Source organism: Triturus cristatus, chromosome 9 (genome assembly GCF_964204655.1).
Source record: "Triturus cristatus chromosome 9, aTriCri1.1, whole genome shotgun sequence".
NCBI lineage: Eukaryota > Metazoa > Chordata > Amphibia > Caudata > Salamandridae > Triturus > Triturus cristatus.
The window spans coordinates 529714898-529739198 of NC_140592.1; the positions used below are offsets into that span (position 1 = coordinate 529714898).

Sequence of the window (24301 nt, forward strand, 5' to 3'; positions counted from 1 at the left end):
AGGACGAAAAGAAGAATCTGGCATTAAAACCACTGGGGCCCAGAACAAAGTGGAAAAAATGACTTGTTTCAAAAAAACAAAAATAGCCTTTTATGCATGAGAAGAGAGATGTCCATGTAATTCCACAACTCAAAAGCAGCCAGTCGGAAGCGATAACGCCTTCATCAGATCCCTCACTAGCACCCAAATGGTTTACAGCCCTCTGGTGTTTAAAGGTCTTCAAGTAGTTCTTGACTATTGCCTCTGCATGGGATCCCCCACACACATTTCTCTAAATGCCAAAAAGGCAGAACACTGACCTCCCAAAGATGGAAAAACTTAAAACAAAGTCATCCCACAAAAAAATCCAAAATACATAATGAATCACAAATCTGAAGGTGTAGACGGTGCAAAGTTGCCAGCTGGCAAGATTGACGGTTCTCCATGACACCTCCCTTAAACAACCCTACCTCTGTGACCCATCCGGATCACTTGCCATGCCATTAGGTGAAGATGGATCATTTCATTCTCAGTCAAGGCTGGTAAAAGAAGGGGGAAACAGGACTAAGAGAACTCATGGCTGAACCGTTGTCATATGATGTGGCAATGGAACCCAAGGGCGCCATAGCCACCATGGAGCAATGCCATTCCAGCCCCCATTTATCCCAGAAGTTGACCGGAACACATGGACAATCTGTGTTGCTTTGCCAGTTTAAACCACCACACTGCATTGGCATTCTGGTTTGCTAGGTGGAAACTGCCAATAGATAGTAAGTCTCCTTATGCAAGCCCTACTGCCATTCCAGGGTCAAACAACCTTGCCTGACACTGTAAAATGCGTCTCACAGTGTAGGTTGGTGCTAAGTCACCTGCTAAGGCTGGCTGCTCCCATGGTGACAACAGCAAGGACCGTGTCAATGCCCCCAGTCGGGTAAGCACTGCAACTGAGGGACTCCATGGCTCGGCATTACGTAAATAGCAATGAATGCATGTAAAGGAAGGATACACTCATCTGAATACGACTGTGCAGAAGGACACAAAGGAGTCAGGAAACGATAGGAGGCATGGGGCATAGGGAGGCAAACAGGAAAGGGAGTAAGTGGTCAGACTAAAGAATATGTGGAAGGAGTCAATCATGGCTGCGTTTGTCAGGAGTGGGTTCACTTAAAATGTAAGGACTGTGAAAAAAAAGAAGGATGATTATTTGCTAAACATATTTCACAGCTACTGCTCAATTTCCTGGTTCTTCAAACTATTAATCACATTTAGGTTATTTTCGTATTTCTCACAAAGAAGGATCATTTACAACAGTGGCTCCCAAACGTTTGACTCCTGAGGACCATCATTGAGTCACTGCTGGAAGCCGGGGGCCCCAAGCATTTGTACTATTTAAATTTCAAAAATTAAAACAGTAATTCGCAAACAAATACACACACAAGTGCACACCAAACAAATACTCTAATTACTAAAGATTTTATATTGAACAAATGTGCAAAAATCAAACATTTTAATGGGAAGGTTCGTGCTGCATCTCTGCAACTACTTTTCAATGTTTGGTTTTATTTCGCGGTATGAAGCTGCTGCTCCTGCCATGGACGCACTGGAAACCGCAGCAGCCCTGGCAAATGTTGTCCGACGAATCCCCGCGGTGCACACCAAGTGAAGTGAGTGAGCATGACCATTATAATGGGGGCTTTAGGGGGCTCTGCCCCGAGAACATCAGGGGAAAATGGTGAATTCTACAACACATTTCTCATTATATATTGATGGGGCTCTTCAATGATTCCCACACTATCACCCTCCAATGCGCCTCTTATCTCTCCATAGCCCCTCTGTCAAATGTGTTTCATTTGCTTCATAGCACTTCTCAGACCAGTGTAGGGTGTCGGAGCACTTTACATCACACACATACAGAGACAAGGAATCATACGTGTGTAAATCAGCGTATAGAGAATGTAGGATTCACGGCATCCATATTGGTAGGCCTTTTTTAAGAGTGCTTGGTCTGAAAAAGAACAAACTCAGGATTCAGAACATAACACAGTGTTTAGCATTGACTTTAATATTAGGAATTTATTTATACCAAAACAATCCTTTTTTACCAGCTTCAGGATAATGAAAGACTGGGAAAAAACATAACTTACCCACTTGTACTATGCAGCTCTTTGATGGCTGTTCATAGCACACTGTGCTAGATTAAAATTGTAATTTGTGAACTGCACAGTGCCAAAAGAATCTCAGTGACAAAAGCAGTTACCCACTGAACTATGCACATAAAAAATTGTTTTTTTAAATGCATAGTTTTTTGCAGCAGGCTTTTTCACCCTCTGCACTACCTTAGATGACTCAAAGCTGCCACTGAACAAAACTCCCATCTCTCTCTAGCAGGTACATTAATCACCAGGGTTATTTTGTAACTTTTATTGTTGCCAGAAAGCTGCTGATTATACAAGGAACTTTTTTCAGTGCTTTTTAACTGCTGCCAGTTGACCCCCGGGAATGTGTCACGGACTCCTGGGGGCCCGCGGACCACAGTTTGGGAACCACAGTTTCACAACATACAGTATCACATATTTGTTTTGTCTGCCATCTACCTACCCCTTCCCACACCCATACCCAACAGTTGCTTTGGTTTATTATATGGCTAAATAATTTATATAAAGGCACTTACTAGTGTAACATTAATGGTGGCTTCAGTATCTGAAGCAAAACATGGGTAAATAAATTCGTGGGTGGATTGTTTGAGTGAATCCACTGGTAATTATTCTAGGCCCCATTCAATTACATTATCTTTTATTTTTATCTCGTTCTGACGCTACTGACAAGGAACAAGCGTATGCATGGGGTACAGCTTGGGTCCTATGTGACAGAGATCTTCATGGAAGCCCCAGTGTTGGAGATTAATTCAAAAATTCCTCAAAATACTTTTTGTGCCGCCTGAATTTTAAAAACAAAATATATATGGTGTGCCCACTCCAATTTCAGTGCATATTGTCAATACATAAAGACAATATCCGAGACATTACATAAACAATCTAAAAGTACTGATCGAAAAGACTTTATTTAAAACATTGCTTTAAAGACCCACTCTTTTTAAACAATCTGAACTCCGTGGAAATGATAAAACTGTAAAATCAAACATTGCTCAACTGACCTGTCTCCTGTCAGCGGTAGAAGAATGGAAGCCTGGGTAGAAAATAGTACAAAGGACAATCTCATCCGAGGACTGCAATAAAGGAAAGGCTTGATTAATGCAGGAATACACACATGTGAACATTTGCGCGGCTTAATAAAATAAATCAGACATTCGTCGCATATATGTTCCGAGATGTCGAGTCATGCCGTTAGTTGTGGTATCTGTGCATGCAGGACATGGTGGACAGAGGGCATTACTAAAATGACACTAAAGCTAACTTATTGGCAATCTGATTAACGCTTTTTGTGATGTTTACTTATTTTTAAATTGCAAATATAAACAGATTTGAGTAAAAATTGTACGCAGAGCAGAATATGCCTCAATACTAAATCGATTTTTTCGGGATCACTTTATAATCGAATGTCTATAATGCGCTGCAAAGATGAGCAAATTGTCCTGTCTTGTCTCTGGGCAAACCCCTTACCTAATGCGGGAGTATCGCAATAATGAATCAAAGAAACAATAGGTACAGCATGCTTTGGTCTAATGTGACAATACATATATTTCGGAGTACTAGTGAGCTTAGAAAACAAGCATTTTCAATGCAATAGGTCTCCCATTTGCGAGAGTTTGAGCTATTGGCATTGAAAATGACAATGCCTTTTATTTATGTGTTTTTAAAATCAACACACATTTAAAAGGCATTGTTATTTATGATGCCATTAGCTCAAACTCTTGCAAATGCGAGACCACTTTAATGGTGGCTGCACCCCTTTCTTTAGACGATGCTTGCCGAATTCAGGTTACAGTGAGCAGCGTCTAAAGAAAGGGGCGCGGCACATATTGAAGTGAAAGGGCGGTATGGGGCGCTGTCACCCAAAAATAAAAAATAAATAAACAAAGGTTCTGTACTGCAGCCGCTAAAGTTAAAGAGAACCACATGCAAAATAAATAAATAAAGAAGCGCGTCTGATATAGTTATAGCGCACAGCGCTGCAAATTAAATAAATAAATACGCGCGGCTGCTATAGTTAAAGTGAACTTAGCTGCAAATTAAATAAATAAGTGCAGCCGATATAGTTAAAGTGGACCCGCAGCCATTACTATTAAAAATATGAAAACAGGCAGCATGCGGCCTTTTAGGAAAGCATGACGTGGGTGGAATAGTGGAAGATCATTGAAGAAAATAGTGCTCACAAACTAGATAAAGCAGACCATGTAACAACACAAGTCAAAAGTCCAGTCCTTATGGGAGGTTACAAATGCAGACAATGCAGTACCAAGGAGGGACTACTAAGCCTATTTATCAATCAAAAGCAACGATTTTGAAAGGACAATTACGGGAGCCCACCGAAAAGATGGGCAGAAAATGGGTAGAGCTTCTATTTCATACTTGAATACAGCATTCCTCGCAGAGCAGCGCATGCGCTTCCCAGGCTCAACCTAAAAAGAAACAGTGATTGAATAGTACCAAGAGTAAAACATAGTGGGGGTTATTAGGTGAGGTTTTCCGTGGGTTCGTGTGTGGCCCAAAGCAACACAAAGCATTGTGTCAGCTTACTTACCATTCTAAAAGCCTGCAGGCGCAGAGCAAAAATGTGCAGCATGGTGCAAGCACCTTCGCAAGCCTTAGGATATAAACCCTTTGGGTCTTATTTAGAGTTTGGCTGCTGCAAGGCGACTACCAAAAAGGGGTTGGGGTACCATTCCCCCTATTTCGAGTGTTAATGGCCCATATGCACTCTAAAATGGGCGGACAGGACACCCACCACTTTCAGGCAGATGCAGATGTCCTGCATCTGCCATACTCTAAATAGGGCACCAAGTTTCAGTTTGATGCAAAGGGCCTGATGAACAAAAGTTTAGCAAGTCGCAAACCCTTATCAAAATGGTTAGCGACCATCAAACTGGCCTACTTTGATGTATCATGTGTCAGTAAACGTTGATTTACTGAAATAGCATGGTGTATATGTAGGCAATGACGATCTTTTGTGTAATGTCCCCCCAGATTTTTGCACTATCTTTTTTGCTGGCTTCAGAAGTCTGTGCACCTTACCCTTCTAAACAGTAGTAAAGCCTGTACTTCCTCTTTATACATGGTTGAATAGGCATACTCAAGACTAGTATTATTAACTTGCCTATAAGTCCCTAGTATGTAGTACATAATGTACCAAAGGCCAGGAAGTTAATTGCCACTAGTGAACTACAGCACTTAATGTGCATCTACTACAGCAACATGGCTTCAGGCCTACTACTGTAGCCTGACTGTAAGAGTACAAAACATGCACTGCAGCCTATAAAAAAAAACCTTTTTACAGGTAAAAACCTTCCTTATAAATATTAATAATTCACTCCATGTCGTCCTTGTAGTACACAATGCATGACATATGATATTTAAAAGTAGGACATGTAGAAATGTAAAGTTAACCTGTCCTTACAGTTACTAAGCTATATTAACTGTAGGAAGGATGGCTGACCTACAGAGAAGCACTGGAATCATTAGTAAATATTAATATTCGATCTCTAGAATGGGATCAGATAGAAAAATAATTCAACCACTATTTTTAATAGTTGTTAAAAATTCAAATCAATGTTGAAGTTAGATTTGCAGTAAATATAAGCAACTTTTAGAAAGTTACCCTTGAGTTGCCTTAAATCTCAGAAGACTAATTAGCATAGGCATCTGCAAGTTTCTAAGCCTGTGCTCAGCCTTCAGTAGGTGTGGAAAAAGTTGTGACATTCCTCCCAAGAGCAAACAATAGGCTGACCTGAACAGGGAGAGATGACTCCTCTGAACTCCCTAGAATATGAAAGGTTGGGTGCTGCGGGTACACTTTTTGCCTCTACAATGTCGAATCCTGTCTGACAGGTCTGTTGAGCTGCATGTAACTCTTTCGGCACATTTGAAAGGGAGAGAACAATATGCCTAGAAAATTCTTGTGGATGCCCATGCCTGAATCCTGAAGGGCCCTTTCTTTTGTACTTCCAGACTTCTGTCTCTGGGTTTGTTTTGGGTACAGTACTTCCCAGATGTGTGATGGTATCATGTGTTGTTTCCTTAACATACACAATTTGCAAATGCCAATTTGCTAATTGTAAAGAATACAGTATTACTATCAGGGACTTTTTAATTTAGGGGTTTGTCAACTTTTCTAAGGCAGCTATTCCATCCGGTTCGGGAAGGCCGTCAGGTGGACTGATAACATGGGTGAAATCCCCTGACCTACTATGTGTATGCCTTACTATGCCTGGTGACTTGACATACTATATATATATCTATATATAATGTTTACTCTTACATCTGTTGGCACCAATTCCACTAGCAGCAAGGAAGAAAGGATTAAAGTTGATTAATGGAATTTGGGGTAAGCAGATGCCTGCTGGGAATGTGGAGAATTAGACAGATGAAGCTAGCAACAAGGGAACTGGGGATACTATATAAAGGTCATGTTTTCTCTCCTCACCGAACATTGATAGTGTGTTAGACCTGTCAGCCCTAGGGTGGTCTCCCCCTCCATTTTTGATCGTGCTTCGTTTTTTCCACCCTCATTTTTATGTTGGACTTAGGTCTCCGGGCGCCTTTTCATTGCCAATCAGTGTTAAGGTGCAGGTGCTCCCTTCTCCCAAGATGGCTGCCACAGGCCCCTGCTACTGCAGAGTGGTCTTCATTAGTAGCACCCTAGCTGCCAGGAGCTGGCTGGAACCCCACAACAATGTTGCAACACCAGCCCGCCTTTTTGTCCCATAGCTAGAATGGGGAAGCTCCTGGAATGTGCTGGAACCTTCTAGAAGGGAGGTGTGGTTTTTACTTTTGCCGCCTTGGCTAGAGGTCACCTGACCTAGGGCTACTTAAGTGAGGGAGGGAACTTTTTCTAGTTAGTTGGCCAGTGGGGTAAAGCAGAGCTGGAGAATCCACGCAGGAGTTTTAGGCGGTAGGGCCTAGCCAGGGACTTATGCCTCTGAGAGTGACAGGATTTAGGTGCTGCCTCTTAAGTGAGTGAGGGATCCTGTAAAGCCCACTGATCTTGCCCAGCAGTAGGAGGACCCAGGGAACCTCTGCCCAGCCGGACTAGGAAGGACCTAGTCGCCAACTCAATCCCTACCCCCCAGGAACAGAACCCCCCAAGGGCGCCAGAGACATCTGCGCCATCAGGACTTCAGGTCACCCCTGAATGCAGAAACGGAATGCTGAAACCTCATGTCATGACGGCATGCTGAAACTGAATGCTGAGACCTCATGTCACGACTGCATGCTGAAACTTCATGTCAAACCTGAACACAAAACTTTATGCCAAAGCTGATTGCGGAACGGCTGGGGATCAACCAGGTACTAGCGCTGAGACCCCTGCGCTCCCTGACCTGGCCTGGGATCCCCTGCATCAATCCCCGTTGAGCGCGGAGCTCTCCCGCTTAATTTGACCCCCCCCCCTTTTGTGCGGGGACCAGAGCGCGCTCACCGCCGCGGCCCGGAAGCCTGAAGTGTGCCCCCTCATCGCGTCGAGGCCCGCGGAGAAGCCCGGGGCCCCGTCGCTGCCATTGCAGCTGCTGGCGGAGGTGTGTGAGGCCGTGGCCTGCCCCCGTCACGGAAGGATCTACTGCGGAGTCCGGAGCTGGGTCGGACGCCTCCAGACGTCGAGATCAAGGTAAGCCGGGAGGCTTGGGATAGACCCGGTGCGCCCCCTACAGACCGGGAGCAGCACCGCACCCTGAGACCCTGATTCCCGTCCGTGGGAGTTCTCCCCGTTCACCCAAGACTTTGATACCCCTCCGAGGGATTGCCCCTTTCCTCCAAGACTGTCGAGTAGCGTTGTGCCCCACGAACTGCACAGAAGTACTTGAGGCTTGCTTATTACTAGTAGCGCCATGCCCCACAAACCGCACAGAAGTGCCGGATGCTTGCCTATTAGGAGTGGCACTGTGTTGGTAGGCTCTGCTCAGAAGTGCTTCATGCTGGCTTATTACGAGTAGCGCTATGTTCGCAGGCTCTGCTCCGAAGTGTTCAATGCTCAATTATTACGAGTAGCGCTATGTTCGCAGGCTCTGCTCCGAAGTGTTCAATGCTCAATTATTACGAGTAGCGCTATGTTCGCAGGCTCTGCTCCGAAGTGTTCAATGCTTAGTTATTACGAGTAGCGCTATGTTCGCAGGCTCTGCTCCGAAGTGTTCAATGCTTAGTTATTACGAGTAGCGCTAGGTTTATAGGCTCTGCTCACAAGGATTCAATGCGCAATTATCACAAGTAGCGCTGGATTCTTAAGCTCTGTTCAAAGGTGTACAAGGCCTGACTGGTGCGAGTAGCACAGTAATCGCCGACTGAGGCGCTAAGGGTACCAGGGGGGCGGTAAGCCCGCGAAGTCTGCCCTCAGTCCCTACTAGTCCCCAGGTGTGGCGCTACGATTCCCAGTCCTTACAACAGATGTTAAGGTATACGAGTGTGGCCTAGGGCCTCAGGGGGAATTGCTGGTGAATATAGCGCTGAGGTCATCAAGTACTGCCTACAGCACCATTATGCAATATTGGTGAAACAGATGCTAACCTATGTGGAGAATGCCATTGACCTCTAATGAACTGCATTTACATCTAATGAACTGCATTTACATCTAATGAACTGCATTTACATCTAACTGCTTAGATAAACTTGAGTTGTTTGCATAAAACCTACAGTGTGGCGTCCCTTATTGTGTGCGTTCCCTGCTTCAGAGGATGTGTGTGTTGTATGGTTGCTTTACACATAAGCCTTTGGGTGCCCAGCCGCTCGAGTCACGTTACCCCCTTAGGGCTTGGTGACCCCAGGTCTTACATTGTTGGCGAGCGGTGGGATTAGGACCTGTGACCATACAGCACCCTCCCGTGAAGCGGAGGGCGCCACAATTAAACGCCTATTGTATTGAAGCTCTGCAACTGTTATTACTGCACTGATTGCATTCCACTGTCCAGACTGAGGGTGTAAAATCTTGGTTAGCTGGAAACTGTCACCCATATCCTAGAATTTTTCTTCCTTGATATCTAGGTCCCCACCTGTCACGATGGAATTCCGGTTAGCCGACCTCGAGGGGTACACTGTAAGTCAGCTGAGAGAATTCGGGCAGGGGATGGGGGTGCCTGGGGTGCGGAGGGCCAAAGGACCGGAACTCCGTACCGCCTTAAGGGCATGGGTAGAGGCCCACCCAGATGGGAGAGAGGATGAGGGACAGGAGGCGCCAGATGCACCTCAGGAGGAGAGCGCCCAGGAAGTACTAGACATACTAAATGTAGATGTGTCTGAAAATGTGCCCCCAGGGAGACGTTCTGGGGCCAGTAGTAGGACAGGGTCTAGGAGGATCGCGTCTCCAGAGGAGTATGAGGACAGGAGGGAGGAGAGGCAGTTAAAGTGGGAGCTGGCCAAGTTGGAACGAGAGAGAGAAAATGGGAGATGGGCAATGGAGGAAAAGAAGCTGGCGCTCGAGCTTCAGCTGAAGGAGTTGGAGCTGCGCGCCCTCCAGATAAACGCGTCCAATAAGGACAATGGTGGCAGCGTACCAAGAGATCCCCAAGAGTCAAAATTTTATTTGCCCAAAGAAGTCATTGCCAATTACACCGTGGGGGATGATATTGCCAAGTGGTTGGAGGCATACGAGGTGGCCTTGACAGCCCATGGGGTACCCGAGAGCAATTGGGGAGGTGGCCTGTATCGCTATATACCTCCCAATGTCAGGGACACCCTGTTATACTTAGCCAAGGCGGATCAGGTTAGGTATGCCCCCATGAAAGAGGCCTTGCTAAAGAAATTTGGTCTCAACCCGAGAGGTATAGGCAGAAGTTTTGTGGCAGCCATAAGCTGTCCACACAGAATTGGGTGGATTTTTTTGACTATGCCCGTAAGGCACTAGATGGTTGGGTGCGTGGCAGCGAGGTTCAGGACTACCAAGGGTTGTACAATCTTTTTTTAAGGGAGCACCTCTTGGATAAGTGCTTTCCGGAGATGCGCCAACATCTGGTGGACCGCAAGTTAACGGGTCCCCGTGAGCTTGCGGAGGAGGCAGATATTTGGGTGAGCACCCGGGTGTCTCACAAGGGCCCCGGGGGAGATGGCTCGAAAGGCAGACAGGGTTTCCCCCAGAAGAAAGAGGGGGGAGATAAAAAGGTGGAGTTCTCGAAAGGCCCCCAAAATAAGTTTGGGAAGGGAGTAGGAACCCCACCCCCGTCCAATTCCACAAGACCCACTTACCCTGACAGGAGTCAGCAGCCAAGGATTGTGAGGTGCTATGAATGTGGGGAGATTGGACACTACAAGGGAGATCCCAAGTGTCGCAATCGACCCCCAGCCCCAACGGGCGGGAAGAGCCCCGGGGTAAGTAGTGCAGCGCTTGGGGTGGAGCTGCCCTTAGATAGGGAAGGGGAGTGGACAGGCCTGACACTGGTTTCACTCGGGGATAGAGAGGTGGTCCCCGTAGTGTCCCTGCCCCCGAACACTGCTAAATATCAGCAGAGGGGGAGAGTTAACGGGGAGGATGTGGAGGCTCTGAGGGACACAGGTGCCAGCATGACCACCGTAGTGAGGCGGCTGGTGTCCCCAGACCAAGTAGTCCCCGAGGAGTTCCATCCGGCCGTATTGGCTGACGGCAGTGTGAGTCACTATCCAGTAGCTCGTGTTCCATTTGAGTGGGGAGGAGTCAAAGGCCTACTGAGAGTTGCGGTGAGCCCTGCCTTGCCTGTGGGGTGCTTGCTAGGGAACGACCTGGAGCACACCAAATGGAGAGATGTAGAGTTTCGAGCTCATACCGAGATGCTGGGATTACCAGGGTGGACTTGCGTAGTCACACGGTCCATGGCTGCCCGGCATGGAACTCACCCCGGGTTGGAGCCTGGAATTATGGCCCAACCCAACGCCAAGTGTGGAGAGAAGAAGGTGGTAGAGGACACGCCCCGTGAGGTGGATGGGGAGGCCGCAGAGGTGCCCCCGGAGCCCGCGGAGGTGGATATCGTTCCCGTGGGGGACTTGCCGACCCTTGCCGACTGGCATGTGGAAGGAGGGCCTACCCGGGAGGAATTTTGTCAGGCACAAAGGGCGTGCCCCACGCTTGAATGCATGCGGCGACAGGCCGAAGCCCAAGTGGCCAGTCAGGAGACGGGCGGATATCATGTGTATTGGGAGGATGGTCTCCTGTACAGTGAGCCTAAGGTGCCGGTGCATGGATCTTCGAGGGCCATAGTGGTCCCCCAATGCTACCGGGCCTTCCTGCTGGAGTTAGCGCACGAGATACCCTTAGCCGGACATCTGGGCCAGGACAAAACCTTTGCGCGGTTGGTCCCACATTTTTATTGGCCCAGGATGAGGATCGCCTCAGACACCTTTTGTAAGACCTGCAAGTCTTTCCAGGCAAGTGGCAAGACTGGGACTAAATTGAAGGTCCCTTTGGAACCGCTCCCAGTGGTCGGGACCCCTTTTGAGAGGGTCGGCATAGACATTGTTGGGCCGTTGGACCCTCCGACCGCAGCGGGACACCGGTTCATTCTGGTCTTGGTGGACCACGCCACTCGGTACCCAGAGGCTATTCCTCTGAGGACCATCACTGCACCGGTGGTGGCGCGGGCACTGTTGGGGATTTTTACCCGAGTGGGATTCCCCAAGGTCGTGGTGTCGGACAGGGGCACGAATTTCATGTCGGCCTATATGCAGGCCATGTGGAAGGAGTGTGGAGTGACCTACCGGTTCTCCACTCCTTACCACCCCCAGACTAACGGGCTCCTAGAGCGCTTCAACAAAACCTTGAAGGGAATGATCCGGAGCCTGCCAGAGGGCTTGAGGCGTAAATGGGACGTCCTCCTCCCCTGCTTGTTGTTCTCCTACCGGGAGGTACCGCAGAAGGGAGTCGGGTTCAGCCCGTTTGAGTTGCTCTATGGCCATCCCGTTAGGGGTCCCCTCAGTTTAGTGAAGGAGGGGTGGGAGAAGGCTTCGCAGAAGCTTCCCTGTGACATTGTCAGCTACATGCTGGCGTTCCGCAGCCAGATGGCCAAGCTGTGGAAGGCGGACTCAGAGAACCTAGAGGCTAGCCAGACCGTTATGAAGGAGTGGTATGACCGCAACGCTTGGACGGTCGAGTTGGACGTTATACAGAAGGTGTGGGTCATGGAACCTGGGGAGCTTTGTGCCCTTCAGGACCGGTGGACTGGTCCGTATGACATTGTGGAGCGACGAGGCCAGACCACATACGTAGTGGATCTAAAGACCCCCCCGACAGCCCCTGAGGGTATTCCACGTCAACCGCCTGAAGCCGCACCATGAGCGATCAGAGCTTGCTCTCTTTATGGTGATGGATGGGAGCGAAGAGGAAGAGAGTGAAGCTCTTCCTGACCTTCTAGCGGTACAGGAGAAGGATGGCTCGGTAGAAGGTGTAGTCCTTTCCCCATCTTTGACTCCAGAGCAACAGAGGGACTGCCGCCATGTCCTGGGACAGTTCGCCTCGTTGTTCTCCCTCACGCCTGGAATCACTCATCTGTGTACCCATGACGTGGATACAGGGGACAGCACCCCGGTGAAGAACAAGTCTTACCGGCTCTCTGACCGAGTGAAGGATAGCATCCAGCGTGAGGTAGCCAAGATGTTGGAGCTGGGGGTGATAGAACCTTCCAGCAGCCCGTGGGCTAGTCCGGTGGTGTTGGTGCTGAAAGCGGCCCCATCGGGTACCACACCGGAACTTCGGTTCTGTGTGGACTACAGGGGGTTGAACTCTGTCACGAAGACAGATGCTCACCCCATCCCACGAGCAGACGAGCTGGTGGACCGGCTGGGAGCAGCCCGGTACCTCAGCACCATTGACCTGACATCCGGATATTGGCAGATTGCCATGGCCGATGGAGCAAGGGAGAAGACAGCATTCTCCACCCCCGAGGGCCACTTTCAGTTCCGAGTGATGCTCTTTGGGCTCAAAAATGCTCCGGCCACATTCCAGTGGTTAGTGAATCAGGTACTATCTGGTCTGGAGTCCTTCTCAGCGGCATACCTGGATGACATAGCTGTCTTCAGCAGCACCTGGGAGGACCATCTGCAGCACCTCCGTGAGGTATTGCAGGCGCTGCAACGCGCTGGCCTAACAATTAAAGCCAGCAAGTGCCAGATTGGACAGGGATCTGTCGTGTACCTGGGACACCTGATGGGCAGAGGTAAGGTGCAACCCCTCCAGGCCAAAATAGAGACCATCTTGGCTTGGGAGCCCCCCAAGACCCAAACAGAGGTCCGAGCTTTCCTCGGCCTCACTGGGTATTACCGCCGGTTCGTCAAGGGATATGGTACCATCGTAACCCCCTTGACAGAATTGACCTCTAAGAAGCAACCTCGCAAGGTTATATGGACAGCTGCTTGCCAGGAGGCATTTGACACGCTGAAACATGCGATGTGTACCGCTCCAGTACTCGCAACTCCAGATTTCAGTAAGGAATTCATTGTACAGACAGACGCCTCAGAGCACGGCATAGGTGCGGTGCTCTCGCAACTCAACACCGAGGGCCAAGATCAACCAGTGGCCTTCATATCCAGAAGACTCCTCCCTCGGGAACGGCGATGGAGCACCATTGAAAGAGAAGCCTTCACGGTCGTCTGGGCTCTGAAGAAGTTGAGGCCATATCTCTTTGGAACTCACTTCCTCATTCAGACCGACCACCGGCCCCTTCGCTGGCTCATGCAGATGAGAGGCGAAAACCCCAAGCTGTTGAGGTGGTCCATTTCCCTACAGGGGATGGACTTCCGGGTGGAATATCGGCCCGGAGTTGACCACGCCAATGCTGACGGTCTCTCCAGGTTTTTGCGCCTTAGCGATGAGAACTCCCTAGAGGTTGGGTAGCTCTCCCCTCTTTCGGCTGGGGGGGATGCGTGTTAGACCTGTCAGCCCTAGGGTGGTCTCCCCCCTCTATTTTTGATCGTGCCTCGTTTTTTCCACCCTCATTTTTATGTTGGACTTAGGTCTCCGGGCGCCTTTTCATTGCCAATCAGTGTTAAGGTGCAGGTGCTCCCTTCTCCCAAGATGGCTGCCACAGGCCCCTGCTACTGCAGAGTGGTCTTCATTAGTATCACCCTAGCTGCCAGGAGCTGGCTGGAACCCCACAACAATGTTGCGACACCAGCCGCCTTTTTGTCCCATAGGTAGAATGGGGAAGCTCCTGGAATGTGCTGGAACCTTCTAGAAGGGAGGTGTGGTTTTTACTTTTGCCGCCTTGGCTAGAGGTCACCTGACCTAGGGCTACTTAAGTGAGGGAGGGAACTTTTTCTAGTTAGTTGGCCAGTGGGGTAAAGCAGAGCTGGAGAATCCACGCAGGAGTTTTAGGCGGTAGGGCCTAGCCAGGGACTTATGCCTCTGAGAGTGACAGGATTTAGGTGCTGCCTCTTAAGTGAGTGAGGGATCCTGTAAAGCCCACTGATCTTGCCCAGCAGTAGGAGGACCCAGGGAACCTCTGCCCAGCCGGACTAGGAAGGACCTAGTCGCCAACTCAATCCCTACCCCCCAGGAACAGAACCCCCCAAGGGCGCCAGAGACATCTGCGCCATCAGGACTTCAGGTCACCCCTGAATGCAGAAACGGAATGCTGAAACCTCATGTCATGACGGCATGCTGAAACTGAATGCTGAGACCTCATGTCACGACTGCATGCTGAACCTGAATGCTGAGACTTCATATCAAACCTGAACACTGAAACTTTATGCCAAAGCTGATTGCGGAACGGCTGGGATTCAACCAGGTACTAGCGCTGAGACCCCTGCACTCCCTGACCTGGCCTGGGATCCCCTGCATCAATCCCCGTTGAGCGCGGAGCTCTCCCGCTTAATTTGACCCCCCCCTTTTGTGCGGGGAACAGAGCGTGCTCACCTCCGCGGCCCGGAAGCCTGAAGTGTGCCCCCTCATCGCGTCGAGGCCCGCGGAGAAGCCCGGGGCCCCGTCGCTGCTGTTGCAGCTGCTGGCGGAGGTGTGTGAGGCCGTGGCCTGCCCCCGTCACGGAAGGATCTACTGCGGAGTCCGGAGCTGGGTCGGACGCCTCCAGACGTCGAGATCAAGGTAAGCCGGGAGGCTTGGGACGGACCCGGTGCGCCCCCTACAGACCGGGAGCAGCACCGCACCCTGAGACCCTGATTCCCCTCCGTGGGAGTTCCCCCCGTTCACCCAAGACTTTGACACCCCTCCGAGGGATTGCACCTTTCCTCCAAGACTGTTGTGCCCCACGAACTGCACAGAAGTACTTGAGGCTTGCTTATTACGAGTAGCGCCGTGCCCCACAAACCGCACAGAAGTGCCGGATGCTTGCCTATTACGAGTGGCGCTGTGTTGGTAGGCTCTGCTCCGAAGTGTTCAACGCTCAATTATTACGAGTAGCGCTATGTTCGCAGGCTCTGCTCCGAAGTGTTCAATGCTCAATTATTATGAGTAGCACTATGTTCGCAGGCTCTGCTCCGAAGTGTTCAATGGTTAGTTATTACGAGTAGCGCTGGATTTATAGGCTCTGCTCACAAGGATTCAATGCGCAATTATCACGAGTAGCGCTGGGTTCTTAAGCTCTGTTCAAAGGTGTACAAGGCCTGACTGGTGTGAGTAGCGCGGTAATCGCCCACTGAGGCGCTAAGGGTACCAGGGGGGCGGTAAGCCCGCGAAGTCTGCCCTCAGTCCCTACTAGTCCCCAGGTGTGGCGCTACGATTCCCAGTCCTTACAACGGATGTTAAGGTATACGAGTGTGGCCTAGGGCCTCAGGGGGAATTACTGGTGAATATAACGCGGAGGTCATCAGGTACTGCCTACAGCACCGTTATGCAATATTGGTGAAACAGATACTAACCTATGTGGAGAATGCCATTGACCTCTAATGAACTGCATTTACCTCTAATGAACTGCATTTACCTCTAATGAACTGCATTTACATCTAATGAACTGCATTTTTCATCTAATGAACTGCATTTACATCTAACTGCTTAGATAAACTTGAGTTGTTTGCATAAACCCTACAGTGTGGCGTCCCTTATTGTGTGCGTTCCCTGCTTCAGAGAATGTGTGTGTTGTATGGTCGCTTTACACATAAGCCTTTGGGTGCCCAGCCGCTCGAGTCACGTTACCCCCTTAGGGCTTGGTGACCCCAGGTCTTACATAGTGTTAAATGAATCATGGTGAGCTCTGGTTGATTTTATGATATAGTACTGCACTATTTTGCATGGGGCCTTTCGTGTGGATTATTTAGGAAAAGCTGAACACGCACATTACATTTTAAGATATGAATCTTGATGAACTATGAATGTATGTTTTTTTACTACATGTAGAGGGCTACAAATGTATGGGATATTGAACTGCATGTACTCGTTACAATCTAGGTGCTAGATCATCGCCAATGTCATTTAAACCATTTGTAAATAATACACTTTAGTTCAATGATTGTTTTATTCCTTCATATGTTTTATCTGTGTTTTTACTTTGCTTTTATGGCTATGAGCTGAAATAAAGCTTATTTGAAACTGATGAAGGAATACCAAATAGTAATATATCACTATTTTGAAACAATTGAGCTTCATACATACTATTTTGTTATTCAGAGATAGCAATTCTTTAAAAATTGCTATTTCCCACTGTAAAAAAAAAAACAATTTTGTACGTCTGGCCAGCCAAAGTCCTGAAACCTTCCAGTGAATCAATTAATTTTCTTCAATATTTAGAAAAGCAATATACACGATCATAATTTTAAATATAATGTGATGGTCGTTAAAGGAAACAAACTTTGGCATAGCCAATAGGTCTGGTCTTGGCACGTTGGTGTGATGGGTATTTTTCAATATTTTTATTGGAAGCATATGCCATGACATAAAACAGAAAAAAGAAAAAATGTAGCCACTAAAACATGACTGCTACATGCTTGTCCTAATTTTGTTTTATTAAAAAAACATTCACTTATGTGGCTGTCCTGATAGTGGCTTTTGTAAAATAATGTGGCTTTCAGCTGTGCCATATAGTTTTATAATACATCTTTATGAAGGAGTCCAGAATAAATCACAAGCAGCTGCAATATTACAATGCACTAAAACAATTTATATTGGCATCTTTAAAAATTGCCATCTAACCAGCCACCTGAAATGCAGACAAACTAAATAGCTGGAATTAAAAGTTAGAAAAAATAAAATAAATTAAAAGATACTTTTTTATTGTTGTTTTTCACATAGGTAACATTCGATGGCACACATCTGCATAAATCGTCTCAGATAATTGCATGATCAAGAAATTCTGACAAAATGCCAGGATGTATACCACATGTATTGACTTTAGTAAGCTATTCCGTCAAGTTAAATACTTTCAGTGAATGTCAATTATTGTACAATCACTGACATAGCTTATGGTTTATTCTTAAAAATCTATTAATTGAACATAGTAGAATTAGCATGAGATCATAGCAAAAAGGAGTGTAAAGGTTCCCAAACATCTTCTGGACAAGATACCCGAGGGATCGTTACCTCATTTGTTTCTAATTGCTAGTACAGTATACCAAGTCATTTGTCCAGTGTTTGGTTGTTGCTGTCAAACCACGTCCCAAGTGCAAGGCAACTTGCCTCTTTGCTGGAAGCAATGTGTGTACAGTTCATTTCTGCCAGGCTATCTCTCACATAATCCCGTGGGGGCCATATTAGGTGTTAGTTGGATAGTTTGGTTCACCATATTGGAAATATTAATAACTACTTGTTGCTATCAGGTACCTATTGGAGGACATGACCAGGCCAGAAGGAGGAATCCCGAACCTGGAGCCTGACATCTACTGCATATAGAGTCCTCCCTCAGGCCACATTTGATCAGGTTTGGGGCATGTGTATTTCCATTCATTGTCAGTCTTGTGCCAGAGTAGATTTAGCTTTCATTTATCTATTATAGCTCTTAGTGAAGCCACTGGTCATTCTTCTTGCATATAAATATATATGTATTTGTTATTAGGGAAGTCAAGATGAGTGTCAGTGTCTTCAGTTGAGGTAGTTCTTTGGGAAATGTGGAGAATGCATTTCTCCATACACTTCAAAATTTGTAAAACAGGAAAATATCGAGCGGAGTATGATAAACTTTGTCAATTATCAGGTGATGCGGGGTGAAAAGGCCATCAAGGAAGACACCACCTAGAAAGGCATAGTGCATAGCTGTGATGTTACTCTCTTTTCATGAGTTAGTGGTGACTAGGGGCTATTCTTGAGGGAGAAGCAGATGGAAGAGTAATGTTTTTCCTGCGATGTCCTGACTCAGAGTTTGTCCCAGGCCCATGGTGGGCATGCACTTTGACAATTACCGCCACAGGGTGGGTAGCCAGATGGCACAAAGTGTTTTTCAGAGGTATGGGGGATGGTCTGTCACTTTCAATCCCTAAAATGGGGCATGTATTGTGGTGGGCCGCACTAATAGTGTACAAAAATGCAGATAGTAGAGTCTGAAGTCAGGCGCTGAGAATCCGCCCTGCTCGTATGAAAGAGTGAGATTTCCCATGTTATTCTTAGTTGCTACCAAGCACATGTAAATTTTACCATTCGAAAACTGAGAAGTTGGAATACGAGTTTGGATGATGAGACTGGTATGTTTAGAAAGAGGGATAATTATTCTGGAAGGATTGCCATTTTCATTAAGGTTATTCAGCATACTATTGTAAGAGGAGGGGTAATCCAGCACTGTACTCGGCCTTCAATTTTCAAGATGGCTGCACCTTAATTGTTTTGCAGAATTACCTTAATATTATGATGGACCCATATCCCCAGATATCAGTTAGAGGCTGAACACGACTATAATGCGAAATCCAGGAGCATTCCAGTGTTTTTGAGTTACATGAAAGATCTGCTGTTTATACCGGGTAATAGACAGGCCAGATAGAGGGCAATATTTGATAAAGTTTGGGTGATGGGGATAACTTAGGTCCTGAATTTCAAATGAAGTGTACTATGTCATCAGCTTAGTATAAACAGAACAAACTGTCATCATTTACCCTAAGCTGTAAGAATATTTTGCCTATGTCAATCCTGTTAATCTATTTTCCACTCATTTTAATATGGTACTTTCATCCTATAATCTTATTGTATAAAGTATAAGTGTCTTGGTGTAGTCCAGCCCTTGTCATCTACTCCCCTTCCATTTGGTTCACCCACCTAATGGTGACAGTTTAGAATGCTGGCTTCTCTTAGAAGGCACTTGAAGAGAGCATGAAGAAAGCCTAGCAAGATACGTTGGAATAAAGATTTCATACACTGTACTATAGTTTGTATGGTATAACTTAATTGGCAACAAGCGTGTTAAGCTGTGAAGGGGGCAGCCATCCTTTTCCCCAGTGCTAACAGGAACTTGCTTTCCAGTACGAACATTACCACTTCTGTCAAGGTAAGACTAAAAATTCTTGAACCTGCATAAGGAAGTGCAAATTGCCAAGAAGGGTACAAAATAACTTTGTAAATTGCCCTTCGGGTTAACCTCTTTCATAAAACATTTGGGCTATAACCCTGTGTTTCTGTTTGATCATTCCTCCTTGCTGCTTACTCTAAGAAGTGGTTCAACTTTCTACACGGTGTAGAGACAGAATATCGAGTAAAAAATATCGAATTGCACAAATATCGTGTCAAAAATATCATGGGTCAGGAATGAATGTATGATGCTACAACGCATACATTTAAAACGCATGCCTTTACAACACAGTTTTTACATCGCAACATCCTTTACAACGCATTCTTTTACATCGCATGCCATTACATCACATTTTCAGAAACTACCTTTACAATGCATCCCATTACATCGCATTATACCTTTACAAAGCATACCATTACAATGCATACCATTACATCGCATTTAAGTTAAGTGTTGGATAGTATAGCAGTAAAAATTACTATTCTAACTCCAGTGAGTGCAACACTAGGGTAAGTGTTGGATAGTGGAAGGGTACTATGCGTTGTAATGGTATGCATTGTAATGACTCGTGATGTGATGCCTGCGTTGTAGTGACATGCGTTGTAAGGACATGCGTTGTAGTGACAGTTTGTAATGGCTGCGTTGTAATGACATGCGATGTAAAGGATGTTGCGACGTAATGACTGCTATGTAAAGGTAGTGCGATGTAATGACTGCGTAGTAAAGGTTGTTTCCCGCCAGGAATATCGACAGACAAAATCTCGTGGTCAAGAATATCGATTTTAGGTAAGTAATATCGATGTAAAAAATATTGAAGGATTTAATATCATTTGCAAAAATATAGTATTTAAAAATATCGATTTTTTATTAATGTTATGTATTTTAGTATATATTTCATGTGTGTGATGTATGTTTTTTTATAAGAACTGTTTGTATTTTGAATACAAGAGTTAAAATTTTAGTAGTTATACAAAAAAATATTAGAATTTTGCGTATTTAGTTCAATAGCAGGTTGTGAGATTATAGAGGAATAGGGTGGGAAGTAATTTAATTATAAAAATGTTATGGAGTATTTTTAGTAGTTATTTTTTGTTTATTTGAATTTTGCGTTTTTAGTTCTGTAGCAGGTTGTGGATTTATAGGGGAATAGGGTGTGAAGTAATTTAATTATATTACATTTATTGACTAATTTTTATTTATTAACATTTGTTTAATTGAGATGTTATAGTGTTAAATGTGTACATTAATGTATTATCAATTATTTACTAATTAGTTAATTAATTTTAATTAATTAATTGATAGTTAATGATGGTACTTGTGTAATTAATTTTAGGTGTGTGTTGGGATGTTTATAGGTGTAAATGGTGGGAAGTTTGGGAAGTATTTTTTTTATTGATGAATTATTAATTAGTTGTAAATTAATTTGAAGTAATTAATTAGCAACTGATCATGGTAATTTGGTAATTAATTTTAGGTGTGCGTCTTGTGGTGTTTATAGGTGTAGATGGTGGGAAGGGTGGGAAGTAATTTATTTTTTATTGATGAATTATTAATTAGTTAATTAGTTTAAATTACTTATTTAGTAATTAATTAAGGTAATTGTGTAATTAAGTTTAGTTGTGGATATTATAGTGTTAAAGAATGTGTACTCAATGAATGCTATTTTTTTTATTAATAATATGTTTGAATTCATTATTAATTATGTTAATTATGGGAATAAATTTAAATAAGAATGATGAAGTCTTTTTTTATTGGTGTGGTGTTATAGGGTAGGAAATAAAATAAATACATTTATGTTTTAAATAAATAGTTTGTTTGGTAATATTTGCTCCTTTTAAATAAATATTGTTTATAAATGTATTTATTAAATTACTTTATATAATATTTGTACCTTTTTGTTATATGTAATTAATATTACAATATGTTTTTTTATAAGTTTAATATATTTAATTGTATATTTTTAAATTATTGTTAATTAATTATTAAGATTATTTAATTTTTTTCAATTGTTTAGATTTTATTAGTAATTTTTTTTCTCTGCTATCCAACACTTTCCCTACTGGTGCACTCACTGCAATAGGAATAGTAATTTGTACCCCTTTGCTATCCAATACTTTCCCTACTGTTGCACTCACTGCAGTGGGGATAGTAATTTTTACCCTTCCCTTATCCAATACTTTCCCTACTGTTGCAGTCAGTGGAGTGGGAATAGTAATTTTTACCCCTCCGCTATCCAAAACTTTCCCTACTGTTGCACTCAATGGAGTGGGAATAGTAATGTTTACCCCTTCTCTATCCAGCACTTTCCCCGCTGTTACACTCACTGGAGTAGGAATAGTACTTTTTTCTCCTCCACTATCCAGCACTTTCCCTACTGTTGCACTCACTGGAGTCGGAATAGTAATTTTTACCACTTCGCTATCCAGCACTTTCCCTACTGTTGCACTCACTGGAGTGGGAATAGTAATTTTTACCCCTCTGCTATCCAATACTTTCCTTACTGTTGCACTCCCTGGTGTGGGAATAGTAATTTTTACCCCTTCGCTATCCAGCACTCTTCCTACTGTTGCACTCACTGGAGTGGAAATAGTATTTTTGTACCCTTCCGCTACCAGTACTTTCCCTACTGTTGCAGTCACTGGAGTTGGAATAGTTTATTTTACCCCTCCGCTGTCCAATATTTTCCCTACTGTTGCACTCACAGGAGCGGGAATAGTCATTTTTACCCCTTCACTATCCAGCGCTTTCCCTACTGTTGCAATCACTGGAGTGGGAATAGTAATTTTTACCCCTACGCTATCCAACACTTCCCCCACTGTTGCACTCACTGGAGTGGTAATAGTTATGTTTGCCCCTTCGTTATCCAGCACTTTCCCTACTGTTGCAATCACTGGAGTGGGAATAGTAATTTTTACCCCTTTGCTATCTAACACTTTCCCTACTGTTGCACTCTTTGGAGTGGGAATAGTAATTTTTACCACTTCGCTATCCAGCACTTTCCCTACTGTTGCACTCACTGGAGTGGGAATAGTAATTTTTACCCCTCTGCTATCCAATACTTTCCTTACTGTTGCACTCCCTGGTGTGGGAATAGTAATTTTTACCCCTTCGCTATCCAGCACTCTTCCTACTGTTGCACTCACTGGAGTGGAAATAGTATTTTTGTACCCTTCCGCTACCAGTACTTTCCCTACTGTTGCAGTCACTGGAGTGGGAATAGTTTATTTTACCCCTCCGCTGTCCAATATTTTCCCTACTGTTGCACTCACAGGAGCGGGAATAGTCATTTTTCCCCCTCACTATCCAGCGCTTTCCCTACTGTTGCAATCACTGGAGTGGGAATAGTAATTTTTACCCCTACGCTATCCAACAACTTCCCCCACTGTTGCACTCACTGGAGTGGTAATAGTTATGTTTGCCCCTTCGTTATCCAGCACTTTCCCTACTGTTGCAATCACTGGAGTGGGAATAGTAATTTTTACCCCTTTGCTATCTAACACTTTCCCTACTGTTGCACTCTTTGTAGTGGGAATAGTAATTTTTACTCTTCCGCTATCCAACACTTTCCCTACTGTTGCACTCAATGGAGTGGGAATAGTAATTTTTACCCCTCTGCTATCCAACATTTTCCCTACTGTTGCACTTACTGGAGTTGGAGTAGTACATTTAAATCTTCCGCTATCCAACATTTACCCTACTTTTGCACTCACTGGAGTGGGAATAGTAAATTTTACCTCTCCGCTATCCAACACTTTCCCTACAATGCACTCACTGGAGTGGGAATAGTCAATTTAATTATTTTCCCATCTGTTGTATTTATTGTATTGCGAAATGTACGTTTTAATTTTTTTAAATAATGTAATGTTTTAATTATTTATAGAATGTTTTTTATTTTGAATTATTGATATATGTATATATTTTATTTTTATATATTTTAAAAGTTTAAAAATTAAATATTGATAATAGTTAATAAATTATTTTAAAGCAAATATATGTATATGCATAAATTATTATGTTTGTGTGTTTATTTTTGTTAAATTAAGTTTATTTTTTATATTTAGTTAAAATGTATATTACATTTAATTTATTTTCTTAAAGATAATATTAATATTTTATGTATTTAATATATATATTTTTGTATTTATAGTTCTAAATCGATATTTTTTACATCTACATTTTTAACTTCGATTTTTTTTATTCAATATTTTTGTACTTACCTGTTTAAGTATAGGGAGTCGATATTTTTACATTCTATATTTTTTCTACGATATTTTTGACATCTATTTTTTTTGTAATCGATATTCTATCAGTGAACCTTTTCTACACAACCTAGTTTGTTCTTGCGGACAGGCAGCTGGGAGTTTACAAGCTGCACCACACTCTGTACCAATGGAGCTCTGCTCCTGTGCAGCTACACTGGATGTTTAGTATGAGGAGCTGTCTTGTTGGTAGGCCCACCCGCTGTGCAGCTGGGGATATGCTGTTCCACTTTTGTGTAAGCATAAATGGGGTGGTCTTCTCTACAAACATGCCTCTTATGTATCTGTAGATACGCTGGTACTGTATCTGAGAAGGTGAGCTTTCAAGAGGAAAAGTCTCATATTGCCATAAACAGAAGACTATGTGCATACCACTGCGATACGCACAACAGTAATAAATTACATTCTCGTTCTCGAAACCTCACACCACAGAATCCCTCTCAAAAACCTCAGACTTGGCATGTCATGATCATAAGCACAACTTTTGGGATTTTACCAATATAACGATCTGTGTGTCATGTTCACACACACACACACCTTCAGGCAACATACATCATTGACAATT

The 24301-nt window shown here is 44.7% G+C and overlaps 1 protein-coding gene across 1 annotated transcript in view; it reads right to left on the minus strand.

The window, feature by feature from the left end:
• ANTXR2 (ANTXR cell adhesion molecule 2) overlaps positions 1-24301 on the minus strand; it is a 670700-nt gene that overhangs the window by 436133 nt on the left and 210266 nt on the right. The window contains exon 3 of the mRNA XM_085625534.1: positions 3134-3205. Within this exon, the coding sequence (XP_085481660.1) occupies positions 3134-3205 (72 nt within the window). The remainder of the gene's footprint in view (positions 1-3133; positions 3206-24301) is intronic.